This window comes from Rhipicephalus microplus, chromosome X, assembly GCF_043290135.1.
Source record: "Rhipicephalus microplus isolate Deutch F79 chromosome X, USDA_Rmic, whole genome shotgun sequence".
Taxonomy (NCBI): Eukaryota; Metazoa; Arthropoda; class Arachnida; order Ixodida; family Ixodidae; genus Rhipicephalus; species Rhipicephalus microplus.
Window position 1 is genome coordinate 427,002,342 of NC_134710.1, and position 23,191 is coordinate 427,025,532.

Here is a 23,191-nt window from a genome sequence, read left to right on the forward strand (position 1 = left end):
ATACACAGCGTGATTTTTCTTATACAGTCCACGACGTGGTCCTTGAGGTTATTCCAATTGACATTCATAAAGATTCTTTACTCATCGTCAATATCTATAACCGTCCTAGCATGCCAGCAACGCACTGCGCCCAGCTCATAGCCCAAATCGCCGCAGTGGCTAATAAAACTCCACTCATAGTAGCCGGAGACTTTAACTGCGCTCACATTGATTGGAGGTACAAGAGAGCTACTGGCAGAGGTGAGGTACTCCTAGCATGCCAGCAACGCACTGCGCCCAGCTCATAGCCCAAATCGCCGCAGCGGCTAATAAGACTCCACTCATAGTAGCCGGAGACTTTAATTGCGCTCACATTGATTGGAGGTACAAGAGAGCTACTGGCAGAGGTGAGGTACTGATGACACAAACTCAACAGTCACAGGTCACGGTATACAATGATTTTGATTTCCCAACCAGGCAAGGTACGACAGAAATGATGGACACAAGTCCAGATCTCACTATGGGAAGGCACATCCGAAATCTAGAATGGAATAGAACTACACATAGTTTGGGCAGTGGTCACTATATTATAGAGGTTAAGCTCAGTGGTCCTCTCGAGCACGAATGAAACATAAAGGAATTAACTGGGATAACTTTAGAAAACAGCAAAAAAGAACAGGGCCGATGAATGTGCGCACATGGACAGCACAGGTTCTGGAAGATCAAGCAGCAAGCACGAAGGAATATAGCCCGGAACACTATGTTCCTGTTATGGACTCAAAATTAGCCCATTTGATAGAAGCACATGAAAGTCTTATAAAACGGTATGCTCAACAAAAATGCAATAGGAAGTTCCAAAGTAAGATATCCGATCTTTCTATGCAAATTCAAGAATACAGTCACCAATTTTGCAGACAGAAATGGCAGCAGATGTGAGAGGATCTCAAAGGTAATCTTACTACCGCTCGTGCATGGCATCTTTTAAAACATCTGTTTGGTCCCAATCAAAGTAAACAGCATACTAGGAATCTAGTTGCTCGCTTAACACACAATCATAAGTACGACACAGAAGCACTACTATAGAATCTTAAAAGCCTCCATACCTCGCCGGGCACTCCCACTCCTTTGCCAGATTTCGCCGGCCCATCAAACAGTGAGCTGGACAAGGATATCACAATAGAAGTAGTTCGAGCAGCCCTACATAGGCTCCGCAACACTACTCCAGGTGAAGATCGCATAACAAACGCTGCTTTCAGAAACCTAGATGACAGATCCCTGCGAGAGCTCACTGATAGTTTTCAATACGCATTGGCAGAGTGGCACACTGCCAGATGAATGGACACGCAAAAGGGTTATCCTTATACCCAAGCCTAACAGACCAGTTACCCCAGAAAATATGCGTCCGATTTTCCTTACCTCTAGCCTGTATAAACTCATAGAGCAAGTCATTCTCGCTAGTTTAACGGCCACATGGACGAGACCAGTCAGTACCCAGATGCAATGATTGGTTTTAGATCAGGCCTATCCACGCAAGATGCCATGCTTCAGCTTACAACAGCTATTCTGGACCCCTTCATACCTACGCATACCAAAGCTGTCCTAGCAATAGACCTCAAAAAGGCATTTGATAACGTCAAACATGAAGCCATCCTAGAAGCCCTGGTAGACCTTAGGGTCGGCCCACGAACTTATAACTACATTAGGGCTGTCCCTCAAAACCGGACGGCTGCCATGTGTGTAGACAATATTCATACACAGCGCTACACATTAGCTAACATAGGCACCCCCCAAGGATCTTTGCTGTCCCCTTTCCTTTTTAACGCAGTACTTACTCCACTTGCGTGGAAGCTGCAGAATATCCCTCATCTTGACCATACCTTGTATGCAGATGATATTACTTTGTGGACTACATACGGATCGGACGCACAAATCGAAGAAACTTGACAAACAGCTGCAACTGTAATACAGGACGAGGTCACCAAGGTAGGCCCCAGCTGTTCACCACGAAAATCAGAACTATTCTTGATTCCGTCAAAAGGTCATGGAAACCACTGTTTTATCAAAATGTGCATACAAGGTAGGGAGATTCCTCAGGTCCGCACCATACGTATCTTGGGGCTGTACCTACAACAAGATGAAAAGCATACTGAAACAATCAAATGCTTAAAGAGCATGCTGGCAGCCACCACGCAGCTAGTATGCCGAAATACAGGCAAAGATCATGGCCTACGAGAAGCAAATACTCTGAGAGTAGTACACGTGTATACCCTAAGCCGAGTATACTACTCCAAACCTTACCTCAACCTAAACATGATCGAAACCCAAGCTATAAACTCTATGATCGGACAAGCCACCAAGGCAGCGCTACGCCTTCCAAAAACTACCAGTAAGGAACGCCTCGCAGAGTTAGGTGTGCATAACACGATACAAGAACTAACTGAAGCGCACTTGCAGGTTCAATATCTCCAACTAGCCAGCACCGATACCGGTAGACATATACTTTCGAAGCTCCAAATTTGCATCCCCACTAATCATGATTCCCTAAAGTCACTACCGAAGGAAATTCACGCAAAATTTTGTATTCGACCGCTCCCCCGTAACATGCACCCCGACCGCAACCGCAAGCGACGAAGAGCTAGAGCAGCAACTCTCCATAATATGTACGGCTGGGAACAAGATGCAATCTGGGTAGATGCTGCATTCGATCAGCACGGAGGCACTGCAGTGGCCTGCACCCTGAACACTGCTCCATTAATGAAAGAACTACCTCTTGGCACAACAGTGGAAGAAGCGCAAGAGGTCGCAATCGCGCTAGCGCTCTGCAGTTCCATTGCCATGTGCATCCTAAGTGATTCGAAAACTGCATTGCTAAATTATGCTAGGGACAGAGTTCATCCTACTACCTACCACATGTTCACCCAGAATCTCCCTTCCTCCCGCGGCGTTGAGCTCATCTGGGTGCCCGCGCATTCGGCAAACCCTGGCAATGAGGCCGTCGATTTTTTAGCCCGAGGGTCAAGAAACCGAGCACAGGCGAACCTTTTGGGGGTTTCTCGAAGGAGCGTGCATGCACCTTTGCTGAGCTCACTGTGAACGCTCGTGCTGAAAGGCAGGTATACCTGCCCTCTCACTCTTCCCTTACCACCAGGGAACAGCACATATGATGCTGTCTTCAAACGCGGACCTTACCGACCCCCTCCCTCCTCTCCCACTACCGACCCATCCCACCTTCCTGCCCTCTGTGCAATGCACCTAGGGCAAACCTAACTCACGTTCTCCTGGACTGTTCGTCTTCTCCTCCTCCCGGCGGGCCGGTGCCACTCCGAACTTGGGAGGACTGGGAGACCTCACTACGCTCCTAGGACCCGGCAAGGCAGAAGATCGCCGCCAGCCGGGCTGCCAGTGTCATGAACTTGTGAAACATGAAAGTTTGAGTGTGGTGTGCTCGCGCGGATACCCAGGGGGCCAGGGAGGTCCTAAATTCCTCGGCAATAAAGTTTTTTCGACTCGACTCGAGACTGTACGTGGTGGGTGCTGGTACGGCAAGCCACATTTTATTTATTGATAAGTGATGTACGTCCACTCATTTTATGAAAAAATAGGGCTTCGCACGCGCGTGCCACCAGATTGAAAAAGTTACAATAGCTGCCTTAGTTACAGCAAAGATGATGATATCAATGCTGATCTTCATGCACAAGCATGAGTCCGTTTTTTTATTTTTTTTTATTTTGAATACCCTCTAGGCAATTGCATTGAAGAGGCAGTGAGTGAATACATTACAACAAGTCAGGAAACTGCAGTACAAACAGCAGAACAGAAGTAGCTATAACCTCTACAAAACAAGTTATATGGTTCAGAAAGGTCGCAATATTCCTGTTGCGACGAATGAAATGCGGCTGAGGTTGGCATAAGTGACAATTTTTGGCATTCATTAAAGAAATGTATATACATACATTGGACAAGTGAATTTCACAGATATCAATGCAACATTATACAGAATCAAATGGCCTAAAACTTAATATTAGAGACAGCGGTACTAAACATATCTGGGTTGCAAATTGTACCAATGTTAGAAAGAAGGTGGTTCCAGTCGATAGCGGTATGGGGAATAAAGGAATGGAAAAAGGCCTTAGTGTTGCAAGAAAGAACGCCAACTTTATGAACATGATCTAAACGCGAGGATATGTATGAAGGTGGAGTAAGTAAAGCATGGCGAAGCATACTGTGTGAGAATACTTTATGGAATAAGCACAACCGTGCAATTTTGCGGCGTGACGTCAGAGATGTTAGACCCAAGTTACTTTTCGTTCCGGATACGCTGGCTGCTCGCTGATAGTTGGAAAAAATGAAACGTGCAGCGTTGTTTAGAATCATTTCAAGTTGATGACTAGGAATTTCAGTACATGGATCCCATATCGGTGATGCATAGTCGAGTTGGGAACGTACAAGAGATTTGAAAAGGAGCAGTTTTATCGAAGAAGGGGCGGAATGAAAACTTCGTCTCATGTAGCCTAGCATGCGGTTGGCTTTGTTGGTGATGCTTTAAATGTGAAGATTCTAAGATAAGTCAGTAGTGATATGAATGCCCAAGTATTTATAAGAAGTAACCGCTTCAAGAATGTTACCATCAAGGTACTACGAGTGTGCGTTAGTAGTGATGCGAGAAACTCACATTGATTTGCATTTTGTAATGTTGAGAACCATCTGCCATGTATTGCATCAATGGGATAACGCATTAGTGTCAGATTGGAGTGCGTGTATATCACTATCATTAATAATTTCCCAAAAAATGACACAATCGTCAGCAAATAAATGTATTTATGAGATACATTTGGGCAGATCATTGATATAGATAAGAAAAAGTAGCGGCCCAAGGACGGTGCCCAGGGTTACACCTGAGATAACCGGGGTTAGAGATGAATTGGTGTCATTAGCTGTGACAAATTGCTGGCGATGTACTAGGAAACACTCAATCCAATTTAATATGCTAGTATCGAGACCAATATTTCTTAGCTTGAATAGGAGTAACGCGTGTGGAACTTTGTCGAATGCTTTAGCAAAATCGAAATAAATGCTATCAGCAAATGAACGGTTGTCAAGAATAGAGTGAAGTTTGTGAGTAAACAAAATTAACTGGGTTTCACACGAAAAATACTTTCGGAATCCATGCTGTGCAGGGTCAAAAAATGAATTGGATTCAAGAAAGTTGGCAACATGAGAGTAAATGATGTGTTCCAAAATTTTACATGGTATGCTAGTGATAGATATTGGCCTGTAATTAAAGGGGGACTGTCTGTCCCCAGATTTAAAGACTGGCACCACCTTCCCTACTTCCCAATCAGCAGGGATTTTACTTTGTTCTAAGGATTGTTCAAAAAGCTTTGCTAGGATAATAGAACAGTTTTGTTTAGTACTTTTCAGGAATTTGGAATTAATACCATCTACACTGGAGCTGGAAGAAATTTTAAGGGAGTCAATTATTTTAATTATTCCGTTAGGGTCAATCTGCAGAGGGTACATCGGTATGTAGTCGTGGCTTTTAAAACTGGGTAGACAAGAAGTGGGATTGTTGCAGAATGCATCAGAAAACACTGTTTAGCACACTAGCACATTCTTCATGAGGTATAGGCTCACCGTTTGTGTCAGTTAGTGTAATGCGAGAGCTGTCAGCTGGGTTAACAACGCGCCAAAATTTCCTAGGATTATTTTGCAAAGAACTAGGCATCGTGTTGGTCAGGAAGTTTTGTTTTGCAGTTTTGACAGCAGTAACATATTCATTGACTGCTGAACGGTACAATGACCACCTATAGCTACTGCGAGATGTTTTGGCGCCGCAGTACAGACGTTTTTTTCGGTTAGATAGTCGTTTTAGGTTGGAGTTATACCAAGGAGCCGTCGGATTACACCTAATTTCCCGAGCAGGTACAAAGCGTTCTGTTAATTCAATGATCTTGTTCCTAATTAATGCCCAGTTGCATTCCAGTGATCGCTCATCGAATCCGTCTAAGTAATCAATAAGAAATAAATACAGCTCGCAATTAACTTCTGAGAAGTTGGCATTGTGATAATTTAGAATGGTTTTTCATTTTTTAGAACATTTTTGCACTGGTATTGTTACGGTCAAGCTCAAAAGGACGTGATCACTTAGTTTGGGCATATATGTTATTTCCGAACAGAGTTCTGGGGAGTTTGTAAGAGCTAAATTTAATGTATTTGCGGTAGTTTGCGTAACTCTTGTAGATTCTGATACTACTTGTGTGAGGTTAAAGGCTAAGCAAAAGCAAAAGTCTATAAATTGTTGGGTACTAGATGAGAACGGTCTTGGGAAAGGCACTGCGGCCGACCAGTCAATGTCTGGGTAATTGAAATCACCCAATAAAAAAATAGGACATGTCGGGTATCGGGATACAAATGCGTTCATCGTGTCATGAAGGTCAGCAACGAACGTAGCCGACGAATTAGGTGGACGATAGCAAGCACCCAAAATTATCCTACAATGTGAGAGCTTTGCAGATATCCACACGATTTCTAAGCCAGATAGTATGTTGAGCGCAAACAATTCGAGTTGTTTTTTCACAGCCACGAGGACACCGCCTCCCTGTCTTGCCTCCCTATCACGGCGATAAAAATGGAACTGGTTATAAGAATCCAAGATTTCACAGTCGCGTATATTCCTATGGAGCCATGTTGTAGTTAAGACTGTAATATCTGCAGATAAAAAAATAATAGTCGCCGACAGTTCTGTGCACTTGCTGATTAGGCTTCTGATATTTGTGAACAAAATAGAAGCGTGCGGTAAATGAGCACCAGTACCACTAACCCTCGCTTTCTGTTGTCTTGGTGATACAGTAATTTGTTCAGAAGGACTGGCGGTCACTTCCTGAACATCGCTTTTGTGTGCACGAAGCATGGCTGCCTCAAGAACCGTATCGGTTACGGGGTCATAGGAGTAGTATGTATCGTTTAAAAGCAGTCTGTTATATTTTAATTTGAAGGACGGAGAGTTAGGCTGAGATTTAGCAAAGTGGACTAGTTTTCTGCGAACTAGGCGCATCGCAGGCGAAAAGTCCTTAGTAATGCTGACGCACTTTAAAATTATTTTTTTCATGAATTTTTTCTTTCGTTTTAAAGCTGGAAAATTTCACTATTATCGGACGGTATCTGGAAGGTGAAAACTTTCCAAGGCGGTGCGCACGTTCAATGCCAGTTATCTCCCTCTGAATGCATGACAACAGCAAGCCAAGGATTTTTGCTTCTGTTTGATCCCAGGTTTCTTGTTCATCAGACAAGCCGTGGAAGATCAAATTATCCCTTCTAGCCCTATCTTCGAGTTCATCAACGCGAGATTGGAGTTCAGGATTTTGGTTTTGAAGATCGTTAATTGAGGATTGTACACCACTCTCGATGCATTCTAAGGCTTGTAATTTATTTTCAATCACTGTCAGTCTACTTCCAATAGCAGCCATTTCTGCCTCCATACTCTGCTGGCTGGCGTGAACCTGCGCAGCACTGTCTTTTAATTTGTTGTTGCTGATTTGTATGTTTGTTAACTGCACTTGCAAAGTCTTCAAAATGATCATAATCTCGCTGTCACCGTCGTTACTGGATGTACCTTCGGCACTGCTACTACAACCAGTGCGAGTTTTAGAACTAGGACCAGGATTTGTTTCGACGTTCCCGGACAACAGTAGCAGTTTAGCACAGGTTAAACACTCTGTCAGAATGGCACAAAGCACCCGTGGGCACGGGAACAGCAATAAACAGCGATTGCTACTTCTCTTCGCGTACAATGGGATGTTGTTACACACCTGTGGTACAAGAAGAGGCGGTTTTTGAGTCATTGTGGCCCCTTTGCTGATCCCGTGCCCACTGACGATATCGACGGAATTCCAGCCTTTTGTAGTTGACGCTGAGTCTGCTCCTGATGTCGATCCGGTGACGTACTTGATACGGAAAGCATCGCTGAGCCAAGGCGTGTGCGCGATAGCATTCAGCGATGCCCCGTATCAAGCAGCGAGGGTGAAGATGAAGATGCGGTACATGAACCAAGTGCGTGTCTAAAACATACAACGCATAACTGTGGGAGATTCTATATTGGAAAGCCGCTCTTTTTTAGTGTGACACTGTCCCAAATACTATTGAATATTTCGAGGAATTTTTAGTGTTGCCCTCATGAGCCACATTGTCGAGCAAAGCAATCTTTTTTCAACCCAGAAAAGTCTTAACAAAGAACTTATTTGCCTCGTGACAATCGTGACAAACAGCATTAGCAATGGGTCCCTCATTGATCATGCATTTTCAAATCTACTCACGGCACCAGACGCTGGAGTGCTAGAAATTAATATTACTGACCACTATCCCATATTTCTGCGTTTCGATTCCACTGCAAAACGTGATTCACCTTCCTTTATTCGTGATATATTGGACAAGCAGAAATATATTGATACCACTGCTAACACTAACTGGTCTGAAGTTTATCTTAAAGCTGATGCACAAGAAGCTTTCACCCTCTTTTCATCTTTGCTCCTATCACATGTTCAATCTTGTACAGATAAGCAAAAATGCAAAAAAATAATCGCATCACCAGCAAATCCCTGGCTGACGAGGGGATTACTAACAAAAATGCGCAAACGTGACAACCTCTACAAAAAAACTAAAAGGCAACCGTTTAATACAAATTTGCTTGTTCGCTATAAAAAATTTTGCAACCTAATAAACACCCAGCTTAAGGAAGCTAAAAGAAAGTATTATGCGCAAAAGATAACTGAGGCCGGAAATAGTACGAGGAAAAAATGGGACATCATTAATTCCTTTTTAAATAGGAACCCACGTTCGGAAAAAATAGCTACAGTTCTTCATAATGATGTCACTTATAGTGATCCAGCTGACATCGCCGATCAGTTTGCAAACTTCTTCTTTAACGTCGAGCACACCCTACCTTTATTAAATGAAATGGCCTTAGATCGCTTACCCCATTCGTTCTTTCTGTTTCCCACAACTCCAGGTGAAATAATTAGCGTTATAGGTACCCTAAAAATGACGAGTGCTGGCCTTGACGGCATTCACCCCTCCCATGTAAAAATGGTAGCTCACCTTATATCAAATGTATTCTCTTCAATTGTGAATTTAATGTTTAGAACAGGTGTTTTCCCGCATGAACTGAAGCAGGGTAAAATAATCCCCGTACATAAAAAAGGAGATGCTTCGTTATTGAATAACTACCGCCCCATTTGCATCTTACCCTTTTTGAGCAAAGTAATTGAAAAACTGATCTGTACACGTCTCACAAATTACCTAAACAAATTTAATATACTATCGCCTTGTCAATTTGGCTTTCGTTCTGGCTACTCCAGTGACCTTGCGCTAATCTCACTTACTGACCAATTAAAAAAGGCTATTGACAACGGTTACTATGCGGGCGGTGTTTTCATCGACCTAACTAAAGCTTTTGATTCAATCAATCATCACAATCTTTTCAATAAACTTGAAGCATTTGGTATAACTGGCCCAACATTACTATTATTGCGTAGTTATCTCTGCAACAGGACACAGAAGGTGGTAATTTCTAATGCATATTCTTCAACCAAATTAACTAATATTGGTGTACCCCAGGGGTCCATTCTGGGGTCCCTTTTGTTTTTGCTTTATATTAACGATTTGCCGAAATGCCTTTCTTCATCCAGTTGTATATTATACGCCGACGACACCACAATTTTTAACTCCGATAGCAGTATTACATCCTTAACTGGAAAACTAAACTTTGATCTGGCACAGCTCGTTCGGTGGTGCAGTAATAACATGTTAGAAATTAACACGTCTAAGGCAAAATTTGTTGTCTTCTCTTCACCACAAAAACCCTTGCCTTCTATCCCTCCTGTTATAATTGCGCGCAATGACATCCCTGTGAGCGACTGCTGTAGATTCCTAGGCGTTGAACTCGACAGTAACTTGAAATATCACCGACATGTTGCATATATTAGGAAAAAAATGACGTATGGCATTCGACTACTGATTAAATCTCGTCTTTATTTCAATCCATCAATACTTATGTCACTGTATTTTTCTTTTGTTCATTCGCACATTTCTTACTGTATTACTTCATGGGGCAACACATACACCACTCATCTTACTTCAGTTCAGACAATTCAAAACCAAGGGATAAGAATTCTCACATCAAGCCCATATCTCTCTAACGCTAAGTCACTACTTCACGAAAACAATATATTAACTGTATCTGAGCTAGTTAAATATAACCTTGGTATTTACATGTATAGAACTATAAATAACCAACTTCCACATTTCACTACCATTCTCTCAAATAACAATGTCACAAGGTTTGCCCTTAACAATAACTTTCTACTGCCAAAAGTTCGCACCAATTATGGCAAACAAACCATTCATTTTTCCGGAATTTCTTTTTGGAATAGTTTGCCTTCCGACATTAAAGTATGCCGTTCCCTGAAGGAAATTAAATCGAAGTTAAAAAATCATATCATGTCAACTAACTAGCCTGTTTTGCTGTTTCTTAATTGATTCCTGTTCATTGTGAGTTGTGTTCTGTAATCATTTGTCATTGAAGTTAGCACATTATTTTTTCTTTTAAATTGTTTCTGTGAGATTACAAGGGTATATTCTTACTTTATTTGTTTCAATTGCATTTTACTGTAGCTCTGTCTCCCTGCTATGTACATCACAATCATTCTCAATTCTACATTGTACAAGAGGTCCCCTTGCAGTCTCTGACTATGGGACCTCTTTCTGTATATCATGCACATGTATTCTTCGTCATTTAGCACAATAAAACCTTCTGTTCTGTTCTGTTCTGTTCTAGATCGATTTCTTGGCACTGCCGCATTTATGTCACTTTCAACTCCCAAGAAGTCTGATATTATAGGAGGCGTAGTCTAGGGTTCCCACACAATCGCCGACACAATGTCACATGATCGTTGTGGAAACAATCTTGCCAAATTTGCAATTAAACAAGCTACTACAAGCCATTGCCTGATGACCCAAGCAAGGTCAAGGTTCGACTCTGAACATATTTCTGTATTGAGCCACACACTGGCTTAAGTGCCTTTTCTCGCGAATTCATGACTTATCTAAAGGTATGCATCAAAGTTGTATTTTGGACAGCTGTAGAGTTAAGTAAAAGTTTATATTTCATGCTGAAAAATTAAAAACGAATTTTTTTCTTGGGTAGTTTTCTAATTCAGGCTTTACAGGGTTAAAAGAAAGCCAAACGTTAAGCAGACAACTGGAAGAACACTGAGGTACTCCACTGTCCTTTTGAGATAGGGAACATAAATGCTTTTTATTCATTTAACTCCAAGTTAGCAATATCAGTATGGCTGAAATTTCTTTTGACATTAAGGGATCATCAGTCAATAGCTGTCAAGCTTACTTTTTACGTAGCTATTGACAACATTGCGACTGAAAGGGCAAGCAGTCTTGGGTTGCTTTTGACCCTGAATACTAATGAATTTGCTGCATCATGCAGTACAACAATATTGTCGCAACGTGCAAAGAACAGGACACAAGGCTTCCTTTGGACGTTAAAAGCAAGGTTCTATTCACATACAAAAACAAAGCGCAAGAGCAGACGCACAACGTCGTCTTTTTCGAAAAACGCCTGAGACTGCCGCTCGTGATGCTGGCTTCTTTGTCCTTTTGTGTTTACGGCTAGTAACCGTGACATTAGCCTCCCTCTCAAGAAGGCATCGTCCCGATGCTTCATCATCATGGCGGAAGGGTTTGTAGTCACTGGCAGACCACGGGTTCATTCGGACAAATAAGGTTTCATCCGAACCACGTGCACAACTTCTGGGGCATGTCTTTGACGTCTTGAACAATGCTGACTGTCGGGAATCTCCTCATAGTTAACATCACTGAGACGACGGAGGACTTTATACGGCCCAAAGTACCGTCTCAAGAGTTTTCTCTGAGAGGCCACGACGGCGAACTGGAGTCCAGATTCAAACTTTCTGTCCTGGTTCATAGGAGACAGGTCGGTGACAAAGATTATAGCGCCTTGTGTCATACTCCTGGTGGCAACAAATACGTACGCGGGCAAGTTGGCAGGCTTCTTCAGCAAGCTGAGTTATGCAGTCTGCACTGGTGTCAACGCCATCATTTTCATGCGGCAACATAGTGTCGAGCATGGTTGTGACGTCACGGTCATAGAAAAGACGAAATGGTGTCATGCGTGTTGTCTCTTGCTGTGCCGTATTGTAAGCGAAAGTGACGTAAGACAGTATCTCGTCCCAGTTTTTATGTTCCACATCGACGTACATGCAAAGCATATCCGTGAGTGTTTTGTTCATTCGTTCTGTCAGACCATTTGTGGATGGTATGCCGTTGTGCGCCGGTGAGATGTTCCACTTAGATTTAAAACTGTGCGCAATAGCTCGGCTGTGAACGCTTTTTCTCTGTCAGTTATTACTACAGATGGAGCGCCATGCCTCAGGACAATATTCTCAATGAAAAACTGGGCTGCTTCACTTGCTGTGCCCCGCTCCAAAGCCTTGGTTTCGGCATAGCGAGTGAGATAGTCTGTGGCTACAGTTATCCATTTGCGACCAGCAGCCGAAGTTGGAAATGGTCCTAGAAGATCCATTCCGACTTGAGCGAATGAAGTTTCCGGTACATCAATTGGGTGGAGGAGCCCTGCTGGTTTGACGGCTGGCACTTGGTTTGACGGCTGGCACTTGGTTTGACGGCTGGTTCTTGTTCGTCAGCCAACAAAGCGAGTGGTGATCGCTGATGACTTTAAACGGGCGGCCGTACAAATATGGACGAAACTTCATGACCCCCCACACCACCGCAAGACACTCTTTTTCAGTGGTAGAGTAATTCTCCTTTGTCACGTTCCCGCGGAGCTACTCGGTATGGGTTCTGCCGTATGGGTCTGGCCGTTTCATCCGTAATTATGCGATGTTTCGTCAACGGCGTTTGGCGAACTCTGGACGTCAAAGAAAAACAGTCCCGAAACTCATTAATAAGCTTCAGAAGGCTTTGCTTCTGCGGGGGCAGTAAACTTGGGCCAACGTCGACGGATAGAGGGGCAGACCCGGTGACATTGGCTTTCTCCACAGTCAAGCAGCCTGCAACCTCAATGAGCTCCTCGACGTACGCGACTGCCATGCCTCTTGCAAGATGTCGTCGCTTAGTACTGTAGTTCGTAACCAGAACGTGCGTGTGTCCGCAATTGAGGCTTACGAAGGCTCTTGCAACAGATAGGCCATGGCTGAATAGCAATGCTGGAATTTGCCCAGCGATGTGGTCGAAGTTGCTTGGGTGGTCGCATGTTACAGCTACGAGAGCACTTGAACGGGGTGGAAGGGTCACATGATCTTCAAAGACGCGCAGATGTTCACGCCGCTAGTCGTTACATCTCATATCTGAAACTTGATCCGGAGCCATCAAAAATGTAACTGACCTGTCTGGAATGTCTATGACGGCGCCGTATTCACAAAGGAAGTCCATCCCCAATATCGGGTCTTTGCAGCACTCGGACAAAATCACGAACGTGGCAACGAAAGCTGAATCACCGATACTAATTCTGGCAATGCACTTTCCAGTCGGCGTCATCAGTTGGCCCCCCGCGGTTCTTATGTTAGGCCCCGTCCATGACGTTTTAACTTTTTTAAGCCAATCGGCAAGCTTTCTGCTCTTGATAGAGAAATCTGCGCCAGTGTCTACTAGCACTGTCACAGGGTGTCCGTCTATGTAAACAGCTAGGTCGGCGCTTACGATTTCCTGCGGGTCGGCGGCGTTGCATCGTACTAGTACTGGAGGTATTGCAGCATCTCGACGAGTGGCAACCTTCCCTCCAAAGGTCGCGGCTGTTAGTTTCCCCGATGAGAGCTTAGGGACCTGCCCCGGATAGCGTTGGCGTATAACTACGACGGTTCGGCGAAAAGCTCGGCGAGGGTAACGGAGAGCGGGATCGACGATACAGAGTGGATGGCTGTCCTTGCGGGTGCGCGCTGTCACGTCGGGTGTCGAAATGAGGCCGTAAAAAACTCGGCGCATAAGTTGGGTATCTTTGTTCACGATATGGACAGACGCAGTAAACATGTCCAGCTTCTCTGCAATTGAAACACAGTGGATGGCGGTCGACGGTGCGCCACAGATCCGTCTTGCGAACGAATGGTCAACTGGTAGGCACCCTCGGCGACCAAGTTGCAGGTGTCGGCGGAGGGGTAGAAAGGCGGGTAAAACGGAGTTTCGATAGGTGCGTTGTTTTGCGGCGGCGTCGTCGTCGGTGGTGGCAACGGCGGCGGCGTGTTGTAGACTGATGCCGTCGGCGTGTTGTAAGAGTGAGCCAGCCAGTGCAGACGAGTTGTACGGCACTGGCGATGGACGACGGGTGGCTGCCGCATAGTTAATAGATCGCTTGGCTGGTAGTGATTCGGGCTGCGAAATTGCTTGCCTGATTTCCTGCCGCACAACTTCAACTGAAGCCATCGTCTGTTCTTGCGGAGTCACAAGGAAGCTGCGGATTTCCTCACGAACAACCTCGCGAATAAGCTCACGCAGAGAACCGTCACAGCCGGCAGTCAGAGCAGAGACGCTGATTGAGGCACCGTTTGGTCGGTCGTAATAGCGACACCGTTGCTGCAGTGCGCGCTCGATAGCTGTAGCCTCTTTGACGAATTCCGCAACGGTCGTCGGTGGATGGCGGAGAAGGCCGGCAAAAAGCTGTTCTTTGAAGCCTCGCATCAAATGACGGAGTTTCTTGGCTTCAGGCATATCAGGGTCAGCCCGTCCAAATAGGCGCGTCATGTCCTCTGCAAACATTGCAACACTCTCATTCGGTTTCTGGACCCGAGACTCGATGAGTTGCTGAGCGAAGTCACGGCGGTCGTTGTTTGCGAAGGTGCTGATAATTTGCTGCCGGAATTCATCCCATGAAGACAGCGTTGCCTCGTGGTTCTCATACCACGTACGAGCGCTGTCCACTAAAGCAAAGTAGGCGCCTGAAAGCTTTAGCTCGGTGGTTCAGCGGTTTGCCTTAGCGACTCGCTCATACTGGGCTAACCAGTCCTCGACGTCTTCGTACGCCTCACCATGGAATGTCTTCGGAATTCGAGGCTGCTCAAAAGTCAGCTGGGAAGCACCTGCAGTTGCCATTTCGCCAGGCGGAGTGCTTTGCCGGGAAAGTTCCAGGTGAATCATCTCAGGACTAAGGCCTCGCTGTCGGTGACTGTAGCGGTAGACAGGGGTATCCACTGAAGGAACAGGTTCCAGTGTCGGACTTGAAGTGCCGGACCGCGAAGGAGTCCCGAGCATCAGTCGTAGAAGCCCAGCACCTCCTCCAGTGTCGCAACGTGCGAAGAACAGGACACAAGGCTTCCTTTCGACGTTAAAAGCAAGGTTCTATTCACATACAAAAACAAAGCGCAAGAGCAGGCGCGCAACGTCGTCTTCCTCGAAAAACGCCAAAGACTGCCGCTCGTGATGCTGGCTTCTTCGTCCTTTTGTGTTTACGGCTAATAACCATGACAATATTTTGCTCTCATGTTCACAGAAGTCCTTTCTACAAATTGGTTGTGCTTTTTTGTATGTTCAAAAGGTGCTTTAGGGCCCCTTAAACTAGATTTTTTTTGTGCATATATTTTTGTGTCAGTTTTCTAGCGTTTCATTGCCTGTACAATGCAGTGCCATCACAACCCATGAGCACGTTTATTAATTTGCTCCACAAGGAGCATATTGCATTGCATAGTAGCACACCTTGTTTGCTTTGTGCCCTCAGTGCATGATAAGGCAGATTATAGAATTTAAATCTTTCAATTTTTAGCTTAGATCCCTGAAAAAAAAAAAGCAAGAAAAAGTTAGGAACTATACAAACTGAGTTCAGCAGTGGTCATATTTTTGCTTTGTGTTGTAACCTTTACGTAATTTTATTTTGTATCAAGGCCATTCTTATTGACGCGGCTGATAAAAAAAATGTGTCATGTATGTTTTTCTCCTCTCACATTATTGCCGGCTGTTATTGCCAACTAAAATTTGGCCATATCTTGAATGCTGATAGCTTCTGACAAGTTTACTAATAGTTGTGTTACTATAAATTTTGAGGAGGAATTTTCGATCTACTGTGTGCCAATAAAATGACCAGGCGTTGTTGCTACATTTCGATAGGAACAATTTGACCTAAAAAAATGAATCCCAGCCTTGGCGACACATTACGTATCTACCAATAAGCTTATCAGAATAAAGGATCTGGCAGGCCCTGAGCAACTTCTTGTTGTTCTTTAGTATCTGTGACTGCAAATCTTGAACAAAAGGCAGCATTTAAGGGCAATAAACAACAGACTTCCACAAAATAAAACCGCTCGATGTGCTTTTGGCGCATTGAAGCATTGTCCATTATATGAGAGCTTTTTGCAGGCTAGTTGGCTCATATCATTGAATGGGTAATGTACTGCGCTAGCATGAAGAGAGAATAAAGTAGACAAAAAATAAAAAAGACAAGAAAGAGTGCAAAACTGTGCTCTTTTCTGTTTTTTTCTTATTCCTTCCTTCGTGCTTGCACAGTATGCGACTTGTTCGAAGCATTGTCTCGCGGTACAACTTTTAATGTGAGGGGTTAATTTTATCTGATAGTTCGCTATTGCTTTGCCTAGTTAATTATGGCTGTATCTTTATAGCCACTCTCTAGCTGGCCTAGTTGTATGCTAGCAGGGGAGATGGAACATTAATAAAGGAGCCCCTCCCACCCTCTTTTTCTTTTTTTTTTCGAGTTTGTCAAAGTATGGTTTGGCCAATTTTTCATGGCACCCATCATTTGTGTCGTTTCAGATTTTAGCCAGATGTGTGTGACAGCGATTGCCAACTTAATAGTGAAGAACCGTGCTGGAATGGGAAGTCGGACAATATTCTCAAAAGACCTGGTGAGCTAGTTACCCTCCTCCTTATTTACAGAAAGAATGGTTTATTGACTACAGGACTAGCACATTTCTTGCATAACCAGTGATAGTTATGTGGCATTGTGCAGTGTGGTGCAGTTTACTGCCATGCTGCACATACGAGTTGCCAACTCTGCTCTACTTGGACAGAGTTTGGTGGCTAATTCTCTGCTCAGGACAGTGAAGAGTATGCATATCCTAGCAGATATGCAGATCGGCATGATTTCTTTCAGACAAGCAGTGCAGTTGGCAGGGCCCTCTGTTTAACACGGTGTTCATATGGCCTGAAATCACTGTGTGATTGCACCATGGTAAATTGTATTTACACATGTTGGCTTGCGAGTCGCACAGTTAGTCCTGCCATTTGTGTGCTTGCATATTCGATTGAAAAAAAGTTCGGGAGATCCCACGTACCTTCGGAATCGACGTTATGGGAAGCATGAGGAGGGAAGGTGAGTGTATTGCAATTAGCGAAATGTCACGAAATGAGACTAGACATATGTAGTACAAGTGTTGTATGCAGAGACATGTTCAACAGTTGCATATGTTTTATATAACCAATTGTTTACATATGCTTAAAGATGGCAACAACAACATGAGTCTTAGCAACATCAGAAAAGGTTAACTGATATGAAGTGCTTGTGCTCGTGATGAGTGTAGCTCTAGACACTGCTACATTAATCAACCTGAGTGGATGGCGCTCAACTACAATTGTAATTAACCCGCCATGATGGCTGCATCATAGGAGTACATATGTAATGTTTATAAAATTTAATAGTTAGCATTGCAAAGGAGTACATATGTAATGTTTTTAAAATTGAATAGTCAGTATTGCAACAGCAATTTATGTTTCACCAACATTATGCCTGAATGATGTCTTTTTCCAAATCAGTATCGTGATTTGGCGTGGCTCCGTGGTAGAGTACTTGATTGTCGCACAGAATGCTTGGGCTCGATTTCAGCTGGGACCATGATATTTATTGTTTGCATTCGCCGTGCCAACACTGCCGGTGTCAGCTTTTTTTCTTAATGCTCTTGTTAAAGTTACGAATGTCTATTCTTACCGATCCTGGTTAGTCAAACTGTCAATCTCATGTGGCACATACCCGCACACCAGTGGCACATCCCTGTCCATTGGTATGTGCCACACGTCTGGCAGAAAGGGTTTGACGATGTATGTGACAGAATTAGGACATTATTCATGTCAGGATCAGTGAGTCCTATTCGTCCATGTTACTCTCCCATACTAGTTTTCGTTTACCCCAAGTTAAAGGGGTGATCCCAGACATAGGCGGCTAGAAAGACCGGCTCTAATGAAATGCCACACACGCTTTTCTGTGTATGTATGAGACTGTACATGTTTTTAAGGCATCGTATCGCTAATCTAGCTGTCATTGATCATGTTATCCTCTGTACAGTGGTGCAACAGCCGTGCCAGATGCACCAATTTGATACGATTCTCACTTTGTGCAGCAAGCTGAGCCAAAGCCATGAAGTTTGCTGAAATTCTGCGCCAAAATGTTCGACCAGTTTAAAAATCTTCTCAGTTCCGGTGGTTTCACCGGAAAATGGAGACCAACCAATCCACTCCAGGCACGCAGACCCTAGCTCTAAAGGGGTATTCACACAGGGGACAAATCCTCGAGGGATAAAGGCGAAGCCGTGTGAATTCAGCTCGCATTGAGAATTTCCCACAAATGTCCCCCGCTTTGGGGTCATACCCAGGAGTTTGGGGGGGTATTTGTAGAACGGCCAACTTGGGCAAATTGTGGTCAATGTGAAGGCGTGTAAATACTTTAGTATCATCTAAAACGCTAAAGCATGAAAAATTTTAGAAAGGGTCAGAACCCCGCTAGTTACCGCCCGGCCCCGCTCACACAAACGAGGTCAACAGAGGGGAAGGCCAGTGTTACCAGACTACTGTGGTGGCTTGTGCCACCAGTTTCACCAGCTGCTGACAACAAAGCCACCAGCGTGCTGCCGCTCCTGCCCAGAGCAAATGCAGCAATATGGCCAAAACCCTGCCTGAAAATTTGCCATATTCCTCGTCGCGGGGAGATAGTTTGTCCTGACTGTCAAAAGGCACGCCCCTGTCTAGGGGGCTCCAGGAGATCGCGTCTACTCGCTAATCTGGGACGTCCTTGTCACATGATCCACAATCCTTTTTTTTCTCTGAGGATATATCCTTCATGAGAACACCCCTTAAACCACTTTATTAGATATGTTTTAGGTGAGGAAATGTAGTGAGGACATTTGGGAGACGTGATCAACCAGATATAATGACAACACCTTGTGCATATCAATCCACTTACCACAGTGGATACATATTGATGGGACTAAGCAACTTCAAGACAACAATGCATTGCTATAGTCACCAATTTTTCGGGGGAAATGAATGTCCTAGTGAGCAAACACGGATACGGCATAGTAGGAACTGGATCTGAAATCATATGCCGTTTTTTTTTATCACGCGAACATGATATGTTGCTATCACTGCTGTTTCTGCTGACTACGCTGGTTGCCATAGCAACAACACTTTTCTGCCTTGTTGCGTCTTATCCCCGAGAAAATATCCGGTGCTCTCCCCGGGCTGATGGATGTGTGCTGTTGTTACTTCATGTGGCCGAATGTGCCTTGAAAGTGAACCGGAAAGCTGTGCCCTACAGCTAACTCCACCATGAAAGGAATGCAAAGGGGGGGGGTCTATCCCATGCAGAGTGCTATTTAAGTCATCTTCACCACAGCATAATGGTGCCTTGTGGAAAACCATATCAAGATTTAGAAGGGTCTGTTAGCACTAGTCATTATATACACATATTTTGTACTCAGTTACTTATATGTATATGTGCCACCTAACTATGTGTACTAGTATTACCTCTGACTAATAAAATTACTGGCAATAATTTGGAGCAGTGTATGACATTTCTGTTGCCTTAAAAAACAAGCAAAATCCTACACTGTATTTTTTTTTCCTTGTCCCTCTCCCTAGTCCCACCCCTATGGTTACTGCTTTACAAGTCTCCCGAATTTCAATTTCTCCAACTTGGCAGATCCACATTTGAATTTGCAGTCTATCAAAGGATTTTGCAGGCACTGCAAATCTAATGTGGACTTTGTCATGGTTTGCACAGTCTGGGGGTTCGGAATACTGCTTTTATTGAAATAGCAATGCTCATGTTCACTGTGCATTATTTACGTGATGTTGATTTGTTTTGTACATATACTTGTCTGGTTTCTTTCCCTGAATGTAAGCTTTGTTTTTATATTGCTCCTAATTTGGGATTTCATTATATTGATGTTTTTTTTTTTGCCATAACCTACTCCATCTGTTGTTTATTGAGGTTGTGAATTATATGGCTCCTTCTGAAAGCTACCGCACACTCATCTGTTGTGGCCACGTACACAAAAATTGTGGGCTGGCAAAGGCAGGACATATCTATATGCCATCTGCATATGTTTCTATGCAATTTTTTTCTCTGTCATTCTTGTCTCTTACATCATGATCTGGGAAAATGAAGGAAGTGTTTTTATCCAGTTGAAAAATTTGTTTATAACACATTCTTATGCTTTTTTCTGTTTTTGCAGGAGATAATACCTTTCATTGAAAAGAATTGGGAAAATATGACAACAGTACCACGAAGAGTAAAGCAAACCTGGCACACAACTGTTTATAAGACCATGGTCAGTTCATATGGGCCCATTTTCGTGTGATTGTTTCTTTCTTTCTCTCTCTTTTTTTTTTTTTGTCAAGCACATTGCGATGCATAATCATATTGCTTGCAGTTATAATGGATGATTACCCACATGCGCACCTCTATGAGCGTGTGAGCATTCCTTTCTTGGCCTCCTCTGCTCAAAGTTGGTCCGCCTTGGTGTTACTGTGGTAACGACACTCACCTGCTGACTTGGATGTCACGGGGTTCACCTTGGTCGCAGGGTCACATTTTGGTGGTGGCGCAATGCTAAAGGCATGTTGTTAGAATAGTTTAAGTGTAGCGATGGCACGTTGGAAGGAGTAAAAATTGCGGACTTCTTTCCTTTTCTTGCCGAAATGAGTCACGCACGTGATGGTGGCCGGCTGGCTGTGCCTAGCGCAAACCTGACACTTATAGCGTTCAGTGTTTTAGCCTGTTTAGCGATATCGCAACGTCCCGTGAAGGTTGTGTGGTATCTTAACACCATACATGTAAGTTAAATATAAGCACTTAGTAGTAGCATTTACGCATGACGGTTCGGCATGTGGCGTCATGAAGCTTACAAGCACCAGCTTCAGCCTCGGCAGCACCATGGCTTAGGCAATCGTGCCCACATTTTGTCGACCCAAGTAAATATGCAGTCGCTGGACGAGTGTTCAATTCACCCTTCATTTGCCCTCGAAAGATCATTCGATGTATTTGCGGTCACCATCATATAAAAAGCAGGTATCATGTGTAAGGGGCATTTTGCATGTGAGATAAGTGGCCCTACAGAATCTTTTACTGCACACTGCTTATTTTCAAATTCTATAAAAATTTGCAAGAAGACAGATGCTTTAATATGATGGAGTAGAATAGCTTTACTTAAATCTTTTGTGGCATGCAGGATTTCTAGCCTAAGTTTCATGGTGGCATGAAGCACTTCTTGCCCATATGGACAATATAAGTTGAGTAAATAAGGACATCATGCACAAGGATAAGCTATTTCAAACAGACTAGCATTTGCATGACAGGCGTTTCGACTGGTGAACGTGCGGTAAAACCTTATTAATTCGAACTCGGTTATTTTGAAATTGTGCTTAATTCAAAATAGTTCTGCGGTCTCGTATTTTGCAATGCAAGTCTGAGCTGATAATTTGAAGCGGGGGTCAGCACCAGTTCAGTCAAGTCGGAAACTTTGTGTGTCATGTGCTAATTCTGGATCCCGACTTTGCTCCAAACTTGCATCAATGATGGCCCTTCAGAGCCACTAGGCAGTGTAATGTGGTGATACTAAATGAGTGGCAGCTGAAGCACCCCAGCCTCACTACTTCCAGCACAGAAAAAAAAAAAGATCTCTTAAATGTGTGCCCTTAAATGTGTGGAACCTAAATGTGTGTCCACAGAAAACAAGACGTGCTTCACTGCATAGTCAGCACTTCATGATTTGCCCATTCCTTCTGGGAATATAGAGAAATTAATGAAGTACAGTTTGGCAGAATTTGTGATGTATGTGAACCTATGATTAGTGGTTGCTCCAGCAATTCGCATACTTGCACTGATTGGTGGTTGCTCCAGCGATTCGTGTACTTGCACTGCTGGCAGAGTTCTTGCCTGCAATGCCTGCTTTGAAAACTAAGTTCGAAAGCTTCAGTGATCATGTTTTCCAGCCAAAACACATCGTGAATTTTGTCTCCCTGGCCATTATTATATTCTTTATTTTAACAAAAAGAATGTGCGAATGGAATGAAGTGCTTCTTCAATTGCTCCAAACTGCTCCAAAAAAGAATTACTGCTCCATGCAGCTCCAAAGAGCAATTTTTGTTAGTAATCGCTTCAAACCTGCTCCGAAACGAACTTGGAGAATGAGAGAGACAAACTCTTACCGTTTAACCAGCTCACGAGTCCTAAATAAACTGAAAAGAATCTGTATATCATATCAGTATGCAACTAGTGTGCAGCATTATCGGTTCTGGTTTCATTTGTGTGACAAGAACTGGCATATATTAAGCGTATAGCTCATTTGCCAGTTTTTTTTTTTTTTTCAGCTAGACTTGCAGGCTACTGTGGGGAAATGTGAAAATGGACAGGATTTTTTTTATCGCACATCGATCATCTACCGCTTATTTGGCAACAGTTATGTGGGACTTTGGTTACTTTTAAAATGTGGTGGTCAGCTTTTCCAGTTTGATTTGATTTCTGGCACAAATGCTAGTATTTTACTTATAAGGCTAATTTTAGCACATCTTTGACAACTAGCCACCTTTTTAATTATTTGCTTATTGAAATATACATTGATTGTTGTCTGTGAAATATTATTTTATAATAAATATAATTGCTTGTGAGATGCTTTGTCAATGCTTTAAATTTAATTTGTGCATTGCAAATTTTGTATCTCCTCATAAAATGCCAATAGCTGCTCCAAACGAACATTTTTTCTGCTCTGGAAACACTTATGGCTGCTCCAAAATAGTACTTTTCCTACTCCAAGGTATACTCCAAAAAGTAAAAAGTTACTTCCATCACTGCTGTGTTACAGAAGATGTCTTGTTTTTCAGAGGCGCTCATTTCAAGGCAACTTTTTTTTTTTTATAGCAACAGCGAGGCCCACTGTTCCCCCATGTTTGTTGT

The 23,191-nt window shown here is 43.6% G+C and overlaps 1 protein-coding gene across 1 annotated transcript in view; it reads left to right on the forward strand.

Moving 5' to 3' along the window:
- LOC119160927 (set1/Ash2 histone methyltransferase complex subunit ASH2) overlaps positions 1-23,191 on the forward strand; it is a 208,662-nt gene that overhangs the window by 26,388 nt on the left and 159,083 nt on the right. Inside the window, exons 4-5 of the mRNA XM_075880414.1 lie at positions 16,780-16,871; positions 20,472-20,567. Coding sequence (XP_075736529.1) covers positions 16,780-16,871; positions 20,472-20,567 — 188 coding nt within the window. The remainder of the gene's footprint in view (positions 1-16,779; positions 16,872-20,471; positions 20,568-23,191) is intronic.